The following is a 17,186-nucleotide window of genomic DNA, read 5'->3' as shown; positions in this document are numbered from 1 at the left end:
ATTGTCATACCTGGATTGTCCTACTCCTGAATCTAACGCCGTAAAGGGATCCCTATGTTTTGATGACAGCCAACAAAATACGTCATTAGGTTCGGTATTTCTAGTTTTGTGAGGTTTACATCTTATAGCTCCATACCCATGAGCGCATATGTCAGAGGAGTTTTGTGCATGTGGCATAAACTTAAATAAAGGTTTATACCGCACACATTTTGAAGCTCCAGGTAGTTGTTCAACTAAATACTTTATATGGCTTGATTGCAACCCAGTCACTTGGACGGACTTTATATGCTTGCCATCAGTTGGTAAAGGTGGCATGTTATGTGCAACTCTGGCATTTTGAACAGCTTTAAGAACTTTTGCCCAACATTCACTGATGGAGGTCGATGAGCATTTAAAACCTTCATCTTCATTTTCTAACGTATAAATGATGGAAGGCGTTTTGCTGGATTCCGGTTCTTTTTTCAATTCTGATTTGGAACTTGCAATATTAATTGTATCTATCGATTTGGTAGCTTTTCCTACCTGGTCACTTAGCATACTTTTGCTACTAGTCTCAGGTTTGGCAACTTCCTCTAAAATAGAAACACAGGACAATTCCTGAACTGGTTTGCAACTAATTTGTTGCTCCGAGATTTTTGTATCTTTGTGCTCTTCTAACTTCATCATTTCATCCAGCTGTGGCATATCTAAAGGCTTTTCTGAGTGAGTATTTTTAAGCATTGGAGGTGCGTGAGGAACTTCTTGAAAGGGTTCAGTAACAGGAAAAATTTGGAGAGGGATGTTCTGCTTAATCGGTACTTGTGCAACATTAATAAAGGACTTGCTTTGGTCAAATTGAATATTCATAATGTTATCTTTAACTTGTGTTGTTAACGACGAATCTATTTCCAACTTCTGTTTCTGAATCCCGTCTTGTACGTTATCTAAATTATTTTTTAAAGGTGTCATCTCCGACTTAAAACTGCAATCTTCTTCGATCTTCTCAATTTTCTCAATTAGGGATTTAGTGGTCGTAATATTAGTTTTAGGTTTATTATCGTTTTGAGGTTTTTTCTGTATAGCCGCAATTTTAACTTTTTGCTGCAAGTGGTTGTCGAAATTTTTTAATCGGTTTTCGACAGCAGTTAAATTTTTAATACTGTCAAGTTTTAAAGACTTTTCCTCCTCAAACATATTAAAAGTCTTCTTTGATTTCGCAAACATATCTATTTTAACTTTTTCAAGTTCTTTTAGTGGTTTGTAAGTAAATAACTTAGGTAGCTTTTGCACTGGTTCTATTTTTTTGAGCGATTTCTCTTCGATTTTAGAATTATGCTCGATCTTTGATTGTGATTTATTGAAAACTTTATAATCTAAAACTTCAACTTTATTTCTTGTCTTGGGCAACTCTAAAACTTTTAAGGATTCTTTTGAAAAATTACATTTTTCATCAATTGCCTTAATTTGAGGTTTTTCGATATCCTGAAACTTCGCAGATTCTGCTGCTTTTTTTGATGCTTTGGTAGCTTGAACAGGGGCAGGCATTGGCAAAACCCTGTTCATAGGTCTATTATAAGACGTAGGTGGTTTAGGAATAGGCGGCACAATACTTATTGGTATATTTTGATCGGAGACAAAAGGCGCTGTAGGCAAAGTAATACAATTTTGTGAACTTACGGGAATGGGTTTTTGAGTAGTCGATGGTTGAGAGGTGAAAATGAATGCGTGATTTTGAGAGGCTCCACCAGTAGTGCTTTGATTTTGAGGAAATTGCTGAGGCATCTCTAAGGAAGAGTTTACTAAGACAAAACTATTTGAAGCAACATCAAGTACTGGTTCTAGCTTGCTGGTTTGAAAGACTTGCGTCGTGGTACTGTAGCTGCTATTAGCTGCTAATACCCCAGGTACGGGGGTGGGAATAAACTGTTGGCTTTGCATAACAGTATTTTGTACAATCGTTTCAAAACCATAGTAGATTTGTGGTTGCGGCTGTTGAGTCCATCCAAAAGTACCGCTAGTGTCCAAGACAAGCTGCTGAGGTTGTTGCATAAGAACAGTTGTAGGTTGAATGCTAGGTACAATTCCTATTACATTACCATCAGAGCTTATCTGTAACAGTTGGGTCTGTGGCTGCATTTGTTGAGATATCTGAAGCAATTGAACACCTTGACTTGTTTGATTTTGTCCAAATGAATCTACCATCGGCATAAAACTAGGTGTTGATGCTGGCTGGATTTGTTGAAGAACTACAGGTTCTCTAGAAATAGGAGGACGCTGAATCATCACTGACTGCATTGGCTGAAGAGATATTTGTTGAGCTTGTGGCTGTTGAAATTCCATAGGTGGTTGAACTATCTGAGATGTAACAGACTGGCCCATACAGAGAGGAACAGAAATAGGAATAGACTGGGTTTGTTCTGGAATTGATACAGTTGGTTGCACAAGTTGCTGCGTCGGTTGTGGTACTAGTGTAGGAGGTGGCAGTGTAATTCGTTCTGGCACCATATTTACAACAGATGTATGCACTTGACTCTGATATGATTCAAATGCTTGTACTAAAACTGGCTGAGTTTGTTCATTAACTTGAACAGTAAACTGTAATTCTGGAGCCGGGTTTAAGGTTTCTTCCTCTATTTGGTTGCTCTGATCAAATTCTGACGGGTTTTCGGATTCACTTTCACTGGTACAGAAAATTTCACACGAATCTAGATGACGTTTGTAGCTTATTCGTGTCCTATACGTGCATTGGCATTTTTCACATGTAACTGGTTCATCGGATGTACCCCATGTATTTAAAGAATTAACTTCAGTAGGCGAAGTACATTCACTAGAAGTATCATCATCAAATGTTCCATCAACCTGCAGAAGTAATACATTATTTGATATTTCTTTTGACAGTTTTCTCTTTTTAGTAACTGGAGGATGAGTACTATTAACTTTACAACTCACAGTAAGACTTAAAGGGGGAAGTCGAGTCCTTATCAAAAATTCAGATTTACTGTCCAACAAGACCTCCTCTTCTTCAACTTTCTTTAAAGAGTCCGTGATGCTCTCGGAATTGCTATTATCTAAACTCAGCATATCTTCATAGCTAAAGTTCTGAAAAATGTCTTGAACAGAAATTCCATCTAGAATATCATGCGGTAAATCCTCCAGAATGGTATCAGTTAATTCCGGTGATAGTAACTCGGGGCCATTCTTTTCTTCTTCATCCTCGGAGTCTACTTCTTGTCCTTTCTTCTCATATACACGCCGCCAATCGTTTAGTTCTTTAGTCATCCGCTCTATACATTCTTTATCCTGAGAATGATTAATTGTAAAATTCTTATCTACCGTCAAGGTAGTGCAATTAGGATTTTGGATAGAGGTACTGATAACGTAGCTAACAAGCCTCCAAGGTTCTTTAATTGACCAAAATAATTTGGTACAAATAAAACCCGATGGGATTAGGTACTCTGTCATGTCAGATAGTACAGGTTCAATTTTTCCCAAACTAATTATGCATAATGATCCTATTTGGCAAATAATTTTTTCAGCTTCCGATCTTGATTCTTTTGAGGACTGCTCCACGAAAATTGTTCTGTTAAGCTCGAACTCATCATCTGTTTTAATAACATACATAGATTCACTTGGCAGATGATTGGGACAGAAGCAAGCCTTATCAATCATCTTAAATTTGAATTCCGCCTTTCTTGCGCACATATAGTGATACGCTAATGATTTACATATTTGACATTGGACACTAGCCCCTATACTACCACAAGCTGCACAGCATAAGGTTTTACTACATTCTATAGTATTTGTAACATTTTGAAGATGATTATCTATACTTTCATAAATATTTGTAGACCAATACGCACAGTTGGCATGAACCCAAATATTACGACCACAATATAACAACCTGGCTTCCTGGTTTCCCAAACCATCACCGGTAACTTGACAAAGTGCACAGCATCTGCTGTCAGTTTTGTTACGAGGTAATAGCGGAAATTCATTAATATTCTGGATATGTCCTAGACGAATATGATTGTATGCACCTAAAGGAACGTTCCCAGCTTCTTCGTGTGATCGGCCAAACCAGGGGAAAACATTTTGAAATATATTTATATATATTAAACCTAATTGTTCTGACTCATAAAGTTGTAAAGCTTGCTTCATATCGTTGTTAAATTTTTTTACAGAAGTATATTCACACAGCCTTTGCTTGATGCCTATTAGAGAATTTACATAACAGTCACTAATAAGTTCCTTAGCTCTCCCCAGAGAATTAGTTCTATCAGGATCCTTGTAATTATTATTGTCAACATCAATATTATTTGTTAACACGTGACTCCGGAAAACATTTTCTTTAAAATTTGTTTTCTTGAGAATCATTTTAGCGGTTTTATTTTTAAGCAAAAGCCGAAAAACTTGAGTAAAATTCTTGTACAAAAAATTCTGCACAGATCGTCTCCACGACAGATGAGAAGAATCCTGTAAACATTTACTACAACAAAAATTAGAAGACACTGGTAAAAGTTTCAAAATATCGTATTGTTCACTGGTTAATTTCTCACAGTCTGAATGTACCCACGTCCTACATTTTGAACACTCCAACACCTGAAAAGAAAGTCTCCAATTAGCAATAAATTACCTTTTAATCTGATAAAAGTTTTTTTAATTTTCTATCCTACTACTATTCTAATTTACCAAAATAGATTCTTAACAACAGATAACTATATTACAAAAATTATGATTAATTTGTACTAAGACTTCAAGTTTAACATAACTTGTGTTTTATCTCATAATTTTTAAATGTTTTCTAGAACAAAATACATAGCTCAAGCAAAATTATTTTATAGATAATTTAACTAATCTCTTGGTTATCGTGTAAAAAATGCATTGTTGACTGACTAAAAAAATAGAATTTTTCAGAAGATCCTATCGAAAAATGTTCCTATCAAAAGCCAAAAACATATACCTTTCAAAAAATTAGATCAGTCTTATTCCTCAGACCAAAAAGGTAATATTCAAACTGAAATACTAATTTGGTGTAGTTATTTTTACCTGTTGACAAATCATTTGAGAGAAATATACAATTTACGGGAAATTTTAAGAACCTATATTTAAAATAGTTTTAAAACATGGTTCACATGATACTTTTTTTAATTTTTTTTTTTGCCAATTGTATCTGGCCTTATACAGTGAACATAGAACAGAATACAAATATCAAGCAATGTTTTAATAGTTATTTAATTAAGGAACTTTACCTTGCAGGTTTCACTGTACTCCTGAACAGAACGTTGACAAATCCCACAGTTTAACCCTGTTTTATTTTTATCCAAACAATTTAAACATAAAGGCACATTTCCAGGAACACTTGTAAGATGAAAAGTTGTTGATTTTCCGCAATCATGACATCTTGTACACTGTTTACAAAGCTAAAAAACATAAATTATACAAGTTGTTAGGCCGTTAATTAAACTTCTAAGGAATTTTATTATAAAAGGCTTAAGGGCCGTCATATAACAGTATGCCAGCAAAACATCTGGAAGCAGTTTTGATAACAGTTTTTGATAACAAGTAATTTATCAAGAAAGGAAGAAATTTTATCAGCGCATAGTTGAAATTTAACATGCATAGAAGACTCCATAAAATGAGATCTAAATAATGCAAATTGCAACATTTTTTCATTGTTAATCAACCTCTTGATTTCTAAACTTATATTTAATACTAAGAAATACTTTGAAAATCAAGCAATTTTATAACCAAACTGTCCAAACTTTTTTTAATTAAAATTCTTTACATGTAGTTTTTAGCAATAATCCATTTGATGATTTTGTAGATAATATCATTAACCGACCAGTTAAATATCATGTTGCATAATATTGTAATAAATAAAACTTGCCAAAAAGCCAATCTAAATATTTTCGCAATACCTCATTATTATATTTACTTACCAATTTAGGTCCACTATCATCACTGCTACTAAAACACTCTACATGATATATATTCTCACACTTAGAACAGGTAATCTTGCTCTTATCAATGCCTTGGCAGCTGTGACAAGAGGTGCATCTGAGACAGATCCATTCCGGATTAGAATCTACTTTCATTCCAAGACTCTCTGCACAAAAATTGTGATATGGTTCACAACAGATAGAACAGATTAACATGCTTTCCAGTCCTGCACTTCCACAAATAAAGCAGAGGGCAGTTGTTAAATCATTTTTTTTTGTAGTGATGACTGGAAACCCTGCCTTGAATGTATTTTCTATGTTAATCTCCGCAGGATAATCTAAAGCAATTCCCTTAGGAGGTGATGCTGTAGGTGTGGTAGGTAAAGAAGTCTGAAATGAAAAAATTTAAACTGTTTAAAAAAACCCTTTATTAAATAGTTCAAGAAAATACAGAAGCTAATACACTATTGAAATACGTAATATGTAATAGATCATAATTTTACATTCCCTTTTTATTACCAATAAATATCAAGTTCAGAAGTTAGCGCAATATTAGATAGAAATATCTTATTTAATTTTTTTCTCATCACAAAAAAAAAATTAAAGAAAAAAAAATTTTAATGAGGTATCACAGAGCTTTTTTATTGCAATTTTATTGTTATTTTAGATGTTAACTTTCTCAACTCTGCTTAAAAAAAGGTTTATTTTATATTTAAATATTTCTTAAAAAATTTTTTAAGGCTTCAGGTCACTCATCATAATGTTTAATACCCTGGTGCGAAAATAGATAATAATAACGTTTATTAATCCACATATACATATGTTTACAAAGCTGTAAAAAAAATATCATTGTAACAAAAAACAACAGACAAAATGCAGATTAAAAGGCATAATTTCAGATTCTCAACGCAGTTGAGGGCTGTTGTAGCCTATAAAGTAGAATAATTTATCCAAAAAAAGTATCTAATAGTAAGTACCTAAAGAAAAATAAATAAATAGTGCACAAATTAGAGGAAACACATTTAAAACATTTTTACGTAAATAAAATGAAAAAGAGAATAGACAGATCAGTAATATATTTATTTACTACAGATGCAATATTATAAGAAAATGATCGTTTAAAAATTTCTTTTCGATTTCGTGGAATATCTAAACGCCGTCTATTTCTAACATTAGCCTGATGATGAATATCAGCTCTAAATACCACCCTATCCAAAAGATATTGTGGGCACCTCATCTTAAGAATATTGTAGCAAAATACCACATAATGTAACTCTCTCCTCAATGACATATTAAGCCACTCAAGATCTTTCAACTTGTGCGACACTCCATATGGCCTGCGAATACCAAAAATAAACCTTATACATGGATTTTGCAACTTTTGTATTCGCTTTTTATCTCTGTTGTCTAAACAAGGGCCATACACAGTATCACAAATGTTAAAATGAGAGAGTCGCACAGCATTCGGTTAGTACTCACTTTTAAGTCATGGCGCTGCGGATATAAAGTGTTCAACATTGAATAGGCTTTCTGCAATTTTGATGTCACATGATATGAGAACCAGCATTGCCCGGATTTGACGAATCAAAAGATAAGATCAACTGAGTGTCATCAGCATAACTATGATGTTTAGTATACTTTAAACATTTAAACAAAACGCACGTATAAATCAAAAAAAGAAGAGGACCAAGAACACTGCCCTGAGGAACTCCCATAACTACAGCCATATCTTCCGAAAAATTGTCATTTAAACAAACTCTTTGCTTTCGATGTGTGATAAAGCTTTCCACGAGTTTCATTGCAGCATTATAAAATCACCTATCCAACTTTTCTTTTTATTTGGGGAAGATAAAAACAGTTTTGATGAGTTTGATAATCTCTACATGAACCAAATTTAAATAATTTTTTTTGTTTGTTTATGTAATAAGTTTATAAAACGATTTTATATTTATAAACACTGGGTAAATTTAAGAATTAACTTAGGTAGTAAGTGGATGATTTGGTTGGGTATCTTAATGGTAATGTAAACACATTTTTTAAAGCTTTATTTTAAAGAAACAAAATAAAGAATGAAAATGACTAGAAATGTGGGCATAGTATAACTGTTTTTGTATTCTTTAATTTAGCAAATAACCTACTTTATATAATATTCATTCTTTTTACTTCTTACAGATAACACTGAAGCTCTGGAGGTGGTCATGAGCATTAAAAACCACAAATCTTCGAGATCTGATGTTGTTTCTGTGCAATTGCTTTTATCTTTATCATAGAATGCCTGGCAGATTTCCTGTGTGTCTGAAGAGGGCATTGGTTATTCTTCTGCATGAGGGCGGTGATTTGAATCAGGTTTGCAACTATCGTCAAATTTCGGTTCTCCACACTCTCTAAGGTATTGGAGACACTAACGAAGACCAGAATTTTGCCTTTTTTGTCTCAAAATAAGATTTTATCCACAATTACGGGAGTGGATCAAACATTAACCGACCTCTTTTTTAATTTATTGCAAAAAGTTATTATTATTATTATTATTTTATTAGATAAAAGCCAAGAATTTACATTCTGTATAGCTCTATGAAATAAGTAGGCATTACAATATATTTGAATAAATCTTCAAATGTCAGCTTCCAAATTTAAACACTAAACATGTCCAATCTATTCAGACGATTCTTGAAACAGTTTACAGAAGGAGCAGTAATGACATCTACGGGTAACGAATTCCAAACATCAAACACTCTTTTAGGCAAAAACATTTAACGTGTTTTTGTTTTATACATTTCATATCACATATTTTATACATTTTATACAAGTCTAATATTCCGATTTCTTTCAAATAGTTCGCTTAGATCACGGCCCAAATAATTATACAGGATTCTGAATGTAAAAATTAAATCACCACGAAGCTTTCGTTTATCAAAAGTTAGCAAGTTTGCATTTGAAAGTCTCTCGCTGTAGGTAGGTCTCGGCATACGCAAACCATACGTAGATCGTGTAGCGCATCGCTGCAACAATTCAAGTAAATTTTTGTCGTGCACCAGACGGGACCTGCATATTCAATAATAGGCCGGACAAACGCGGTATACAATTTCATAAAATTGTAAAATGAAATTTTAACAAAAGCCTTTTGTAGCATATACAACATAGAATTTGCACGTTTCACAATTGAGGCAATATGCTGGGACCAAGAGAGATCCTTAGTTACTATTATTCCGAGATCACAATAAGATTCGACTTTTTTAAGTTCAATGTTATTTATTTGGTAGGGTAGCAGGGGATTATTTTTTCCTAAATGTAACACCACACACTTGTCCGCGTTAAGAGGAAGTAACCATTCACTGCACCACTTCCAAATAGTGTCCAGATCGGTTTGCAATTGTTGATGAGAAGTTAGGGAAACTGAATATATTTTTGTTTCGTCAGCAAACATTGATACGCAACATTTTAGTTCTGAAGGTAAATCACACGTGTAAGCCAGGAACAGGAGAGGGCCGAGGACGGAGCCCTGAGGGACTCCGCTGGATACTGGACCACCCTCACACTGACTTTCTGTTTTTTAAAAAGTCTTCAATCCAATTTAACAATTCTCGTCTAATGCCAAGATGTTCTAGCTTATGTAACAATCGCTTCGTGGGAACTCTATCAAATGCCTTAGCAAAGGCGAGGTAGATGACATCTATTGATTGGTTTTTGTCTAAGGCTGTTATCCACTGGTTAAGGCATTGAAGTAGGTTAGTAATTGTAGAGCGACCCCTTACAAATCCGTGTTGGATATTGGGTATTACATAATTTTCAGTAAAGAATGTTTGCACTTCATCTCGAACAATGGACTCCATAATTTTGCAAACAATCGATACTAGGCTTATTGGCCTATACTTGCCTGCTGATAACTTATAGCCTTTTTTAAAAATTATTGGCGTGACCGATGCGACTTTCCACTGTTCGGGTACAGAGTTTTTAATCATTGAGTATTTCATAACTTTTGCAAGAGGCGCAGCTATCACTTCACTGCATTTTTTTAGAATAGTTGCCGTTAATTTGTCCAAACCTGCAGACGAATCGTTTTCGAATTTTTGAACCTTTTGTTTAATTTTTTCCTCATTTATGTTTATTTAAATGTTGTTAATGAGTTTAAGATACGAGGACAGTGTGGTAATACATCTTGTTCAGGCTCTTTAGTGAATGCCTGTTCGAAAGTTCTCGCCAACTCTTCCGCGACTTGCATTTCATTTTCACACATGTTGTTGTTGCCCTTTTTTAGTAACGGTATTGAAACCCTTGATTTAATTGAGGAGCGAATGTATTTAAATAGTTTTTTGGGGTTTTTGTCGTTTGCTAAATTAATTTCAAAATTTTGGCGGGAATTTTTGATTAAGTTTGTAAGCATTTTCGAAAAACTACGATGACTCGTCAAGTCAATGTAATTTCTTGAACGCTTATATTTTGTCCAGAGATGTTTCTTCCGTTTAACCATGTTAAAATTTTATTTATTTAAGGTTTCTTTGCTTTCTGTCACATTGGTTTTTCTTGAGAATTCAAAGTAATAGAGTCGCAAAGAATATTATAAAAAACTGACCACATTTCAGATGAGGATTCACAGGATATAAACATTTGGTCCCCGTCCAACTTTCCTAGATCATTACAGACATGTTCGAAATTTGTCACCAAGTATTTATTTTGACTAGTGCTCTGTTTTCCATTATGGGATTTTGTAGAAAATTGAAGTTCTGCATTGATTATATTATGATCTGATTTTCCAATAGGGTTCTCCATTTTAATATTGCAAACCAGAGATTCTTCGTTTGTTAGTAATAAGTCGAGGGTCGATGGTTCCTGGTTTTGTCTGTATCTGGTTGGTTCAGTGATAAGTTGGGACAGATTAATATTTAATATTAAGTCACTAAAATAGGTTTCAGAATTGTATGGTTCAGGAAATAACGCAAGCGGCCATTTGAAACTAGGAAAATTAAAGTCACCGGCTATTACTAAATTTTCACATGTCCTTGACAAGTCTTACATCTTTTCAAAAAGCTTTTTGTTGTTTTCCAAACTGGTATCATTTGCGGGGGACCGATAGATACACATAAAAGTAAAAGAAATATCTTTGCTTGCTATTTTTAATATTAGGGTGTCTATGTTCTCAGAAGAAAATGGTAACTTTTGTGAAGAAAAATCAACTAAAATTTGATTGCTTACATAGGCGCAAACTCGGCCCCCAGGTTTCTTTTGTTCTATCTGTTCTGAATAAAGTATACGGGTAAGTCAACCAAGGAGTTATTTTATTTGAAAGGCATGTTTCGGTTATAAAAATAAGATTTGGGTTTGTTAGTTGAATTTTGTAGACAAACTCGTTGTATTTAGCCAATAAACTGCCTAGGTTTGTATATAAGATTTTCCATTGGAGAAAAGATGTATCTAATCTTTTCTTGTGTCAACAGACACAATTTCTGGTACCCCTTTTATGTACTTGATGGTAAGGTATGGTAAGGTTATATGGGTTAAATAGTTAAGTTGATTTTTGGTTTTGTCATCTGATATTTTCATAGAGCGGGTAAGGTCATTATCCAGGAGTTCATTTTTGTGACGTAACAGTTTCTTTACTGTGCTAGCATCAGTAAAGGTAACTTTAATGTAGCGAGGGCGTCCTCCGGGTTTTGGTACTTGGCCCAATCTCAAAACGGAAATTGGAGCTGGTACGTGCTCATCTATGACAGTTAATGTTTTCATGACCTCAGTAGTATCCTTTGGTTTACGAGTTGTGACGTCACCAAGAGATTCTGGAATCCCTTTAATCAAGACGTTTTTAGACCTATTTATTCTTTCAACTCCTTCGGCGGTAACTTCATCCATCGTTTTTGGTTCCAATACAGCACTTGGAGTCTCAAAATGGCTGATTTTAATGTTCAGTATATCGATTTTGTCTAAAAGTTCCACTTTTAATGCCACAATAGACTCCCTCATAGCGGTCACGACATGCAGGTCCGCTTTGCAGCTATCCCACTGAATGGGTGCCGTGGATCGAGCGCCGGCTGTAGATAGTTTGCAGTTTGCACATATCCCCGCCATCGAAAAACTATGGCTGCTTGTTTACGGTGATAATGAAAACAATAATTACTTACAGATGTTGTCTTTCTTTTTATAGTAATATGTTATAGAAACACCAACATTTCTTTGCACATTTAAACTCTACAAATTTCACACTATTGAATGGTGCAAAAAAAATTATATTTTTCCAACGTTTAACTTGAAAACTGAGCAGATAATGAAAACTTTTGCTTTTAGTAAGAGCAAAATATACGTGCTATACTTGTAAGCCGCGATGTCGAATCAGTTGTCAACAAAAAAGAAATTACATTATTTTTCTACATAGTCCCCTCCCTTTTGAATACATTTTTCCCATAGAATTGGAAATTTTTTCATGCACGTTTCGTAGAATGAACGAGGGCGGCTCTCTAGCCATTTACACACGAAGCTTTCAACCTGCTCCTGAATCGCTGCCCTCCAAGCTCTTCTTTCAGAGGCACGAATAAGGAGAAATCACTGTAGGGAGGGTGTTCCAAAGTAGTCCACCCCAATTTGAGTATTTTTTGTTGTGTTATTTTGGCAGTATGCGGTCTGGCGTTATCTTGGAGTAGGAGCACGTTTTTTACACTGCAACCACGTCTCTTTGATCGGAAAGACTGTCGCACTTTTTCAAAATTTCCAGATGGACAGGTTTCCTGCACTGTAGTACGGCGTTTTTTTTAAATAAACTTCTTGACAGCGGTTACGTTCAAATTTGTGATGCTTGTCCGTGGGCGTCGTGGGTGGCAGCTGTTTTCAACGTTGACAAGCCCTTCCTGAAATTTTATAAGCCACACTTTCACTTGAGTTATTGAGAGAGTCGATTCTCCAAACTGAGAGTTCAATCTATTCCAAATTTTGATGGGCTCAACATTTTCTTTCGCAAGAAACTTGATAATAATGCGTTGCGCAACACGCGGATGGACTTTCTGTTCACTCATCGCAAATGAGACTAAATTACTGAGAAGTAACAACAGTCAGTATTGCAGAAAAGTTACATACATTAATTACTGTGACTAAAGGTCAGTTAATATTTGATCCACCCTCAGAAGTTTGTATTCCAAAAAACCAAAGGTACCCACGGTGCTATATTTAGGTTCTTTGACAGTGTTTATACATCTCTGAATGCTGGGATGTCGACGGTTGCAGCGTTCTGTGATCTGTCAAAATCCTTGTCAAATCGTTTCAGTTGGTGGATCTATGCATCGATGGAGAACAAATAAATCTGTTGTCCCACAGGGATCAGTTTGGGGGCTCTTTCGTTCCTGCTTTACAGCAATGACAACTTTCTGCAACTTTGCGACCAGTTGGTTTTATTTGCAAATGATACCACAATTTCTTGTCATCATAGGGATCCTGCACACATTAGAAATCTGATGATGAAATCTGAAATCTGTTAAGGATCTTGCAATGATTAGAGAATGATGTGCGTCAAATAGACTTGACTGTTAAATGCAAAAAATCTTTCTTTTTGGGTTTTAAGTGTGACATGAGGAATCTTTGTCTTGATAGAATCACATATCAGATATGGTTTGCCATTCAGGGGTTTGGCTGGCAAGGGTCTACTGAATAATAATATTTTTATTACATTTATTAGCTCTGCTTGAAATAATCCCACATGAATGACTTTTCCCTCCACCCACTATTTCTCTTACCAGGCATTCATTGATCTATATGAGCCGAAACATCTAAAACCATGTTCCTCTCTCCATAAGAAATATTCTTGACCTGAAATCATTTAAAATAAAACTAAAAAAATATTACTGCCTAAAGCTTATTACAGTATTGAGAAGTATATTGCCATTCACATTTGACCCTGTCCATTGCTGCATAAATTAAGAATTATTTGTTATTTACATGTGCTCTGGTCCAGGATCATATTCTGATTGACATCTTTTTGTGGATTATTATTATTATTCCTATAGAAGACATTATTTTTTTTCAAATATGGTCTATATGCTGAGCCTACAATAGTTGATTGTCATTATAAAGTATTTAATTACAGAACTATTTTGTACAGATGTTTAATGGGGTTTTTCCTTTTGTAAAATAAATGAATAAATAAACTGTTTATTCTGGAATATAATTGGCACATAATTGGTATTAAAATTTCTAAGACCTATGAATATGTATGAACTGTGAGGTTCTTTAAGTTATTGTTTGTGTTGAAATAAACTAATGTGTCATGAGCATAAAGCTTCACCACACTCCCCTAAAATGGAGGTTGGCTTATGGAGGCTATGTAAATAAAGAACAATTATAGTCTGAAAATTAATCCATGGGTAACACCACATTTTACAGTTTGTGGAGAGCTATTTTCTGAAACCAAATCAATGACAGCCACCTCAGTGTCAATATTCGTACAGAACCATATTGAATTTTATAAAAGACTTTTTATTTATTTAAATATTTTTGAAACAAATATTTAATTTAAACATATATTTCACAGATTTTTATAAATACTTGTAACACTGATATTGGTCTATATTTCAAATCACATTTGCTATCTCCACCCTTAAACAGTGGTTGAACTTTGGCAACCTTAAGTTTATCTGCTACCAGTCCTGTTTGAAATAGAATACAAAGAAAAAGTCTACAATTCTAGACAAAATTATAAAACATTTTTCAATACCAATTTTGCCATTCCTACTAGCCGTTTTTGTTCTTTTAGCGAGTTTATGTATGATCTTTTCAATTTGAATAGTATGTGCTACAGGTTGCCTGTATGTGCTACATAGAGAATACGTAATATACCAATACTACAAGTAACTCCACAAATGTTACATGAAGTAGAAAGAATTTTTAGGAACGTATTATGTTTTGAACAAAACGGAGTACATATTGAACACTTGATGTAATAATAATAAAATGATTCATATTTTTAATAGGCTTGTTTAATTATTATTGTGAATATTAGTTCACAGAAAGAAACCATTTCAAGTCAAAGTCAACCTCCATTCTTCTAGAATCCGAGTTTAACCTAATATTGACATTAAATTAACATTTCTGATGTCAAGATAAAATTAAATAATGTAGTGATTTTTTAAAAGTTTTTGTAAAAAAAATTATTGCAGTCAAACTGCACATGACAAAGTAGGCATATTTAGTGCATATACTAAATGGCCCCGAGGATGGTCCCAAAAATGAAATAAAAAGAAAGGCACTCCATTTATAAAAAAATGCCGCTTATATCGCCAGACTTTTTCGAAGCACCGTGTGTATTTTCAAATATTTTCCAGGCATGCCTGATAACGTCCCAAAAAAGGGGTTAGAAAATGTTAGATCTTTTTTTTTAGGCTTTATGGAGGATCGACGCATAATTGCAGGACCCTGTATAATTTCGTCTTCTCCCATCGCATTTGTTTGACCACATGCTATATTTCTTATATTTACTGTGATAAAAAAATTTATTTGGATTTTTTTTTTTATAAAAGATAGATTACATCTTTTTAATCAGATATAATACCCTATGTGTAATATAATCTTTATCTTCAATGTATTGTTCAGTAACTTTAACATTAGAATTGTTTGCAAATATGGATATTAGGGTGTCATATAAAGCTATGGCTTTTTGAAATAGTCATGTCAAATTGTACATAGCACCTAATCAAATTGGTTTCATTAAAAATCGCTCTTGTGCAGTAAACCTGGCTTACCTAAATGATTATTTATGTCAACATTTGGATAATAGAGGTCAGGTTGATGTAATTTACCTTGATTTCTGCAAAGCTTTTGACCAAACTGACCACTTTGTACTTCTTCATACGCTAACATTTTTTGATTTAGTTGGTTTAATAAAATTTTATTTATGAGGCCGTAAACAATTTGTGGAATATGAAGGCTTTAAGTCTTTTGTATATGAAGTGATTTATAAACAATATTTCCAAATTACTGTCTTGAAGACAAAGACTATACTGTTTGCGGATGAGATAAAATTGTTCACAAAAATAGATACTGAAGATGATTATGAATTCGTTCAGGTAAATCTTAATAAAGTTGAGAATTGGTGCAGTGTCAATAGACTATATTTAAATGTTAATAAATGCTCTATTCTCTCATTTTCTAGAAACTTGTTGCCAATTAATTTTAACTATAGAGCAAATAATGTTGTGTTAACCAAAGTGGATGAGGCAATTGATCAGGGAACTGCCAGCACTTTGAAAATATTAATACTATAAAACTAGTTTTCTTCTCTTACATACACTCAAAATTAGAATATGGATCCCAATTGGTACCCAATTTATAACTACATGATCGATGATATTGAGCACATTCAGCACAAGGTTATGAAGAATCTCTGATTTAGAAAGGAAGGTGTCTTTCTGGCAAGAGGTTTAGAAAGTCAATTATATTTAAATAAATGTAATATTATACCCTTAGCAAAAAGAAGAGAATTTCTTTCCATAAAATTCTTATATAACCTTATTCATAACGAGATTGACCCACCCTTTTAGTGGGATTAAATTTTCAGGTACTGAGAATAAACTCTAGGCATTTTAGGTTATTTTATATAAATCCCACTAGGACTAATATTTTGTTTAAATCCTCTATTAATATAATGAGTCAGAATTATAATAATAATAATTTACATGAACAGTGCGATATTTTTCTTGACATTAGGTCCGTTACATAAAGTAGATAGTTGCTGCAGGGCCTTTCTACTAAATATATAGTTGTTTTAAGTACATAGAATGTTATGCATTTTTATACACACATATTTTGTTATTTTCTTTCCTGCTTTGCATGTGCTGAAGTACTGACTTCAACATATTTTTATTGTTTCTCTTTTCTTTTTTCGAATCAAATTCTTTCCTGTAATTGCGTTTGCGGAACAGGGGAGGAAACTTTATACCCCATATTATGAAGTTGCAATAGGTGGAGTCGCCTGAGAAGGAAAATTTATTTATTACGAAAATATCCATTAAGGATCATTTTTGAATTGAAAAGAACTAAATGTTGCTGGTCTGATTTAAAAGATAATAAGATTTTTATAGCATCTTCAATTTACACTGTGGAAGTGTGTATAATGTGTAAAATCTCTTTTTTCTCTTTTTATCTTAGAAACAGCTACTCTTATTCATAAATGTCCTAAACCTCCCTCTAACACTGGTCATATGACTCGCCAGGTTAACGATTTTCCCTTACCAATCCCTACATCCTCCCTCACCAAGAACTCACTTATATACCTTAGCAAAAAAATTTACAACCATG

The 17,186-nt window shown here is 33.8% G+C and overlaps 1 protein-coding gene across 1 annotated transcript in view; it reads right to left on the bottom strand.

Annotated features, from left to right (window-relative positions):
* Nucleotides 1-17,186, bottom strand: part of LOC126748369 (histone-lysine N-methyltransferase trithorax) — a 40,617-nt gene that overhangs the window by 13,281 nt on the left and 10,150 nt on the right. Inside the window, exons 3-5 of the mRNA XM_050457551.1 lie at nucleotides 5,919-6,308; nucleotides 5,229-5,399; nucleotides 11-4,578 (exon numbers count right to left, since the gene is read on the bottom strand). Coding sequence (XP_050313508.1) covers nucleotides 11-4,578; nucleotides 5,229-5,399; nucleotides 5,919-6,308 — 5,129 coding nt within the window. The remainder of the gene's footprint in view (nucleotides 1-10; nucleotides 4,579-5,228; nucleotides 5,400-5,918; nucleotides 6,309-17,186) is intronic.

This window comes from Anthonomus grandis, chromosome 22 (genome assembly GCF_022605725.1).
Source record: "Anthonomus grandis grandis chromosome 22, icAntGran1.3, whole genome shotgun sequence".
Lineage (NCBI taxonomy): Eukaryota > Metazoa > Arthropoda > Insecta > Coleoptera > Curculionidae > Anthonomus > Anthonomus grandis.
The sequence above is the reverse complement of the archived record's forward strand: the minus strand, read 5'-3'. Positions and strand labels throughout refer to the sequence as shown.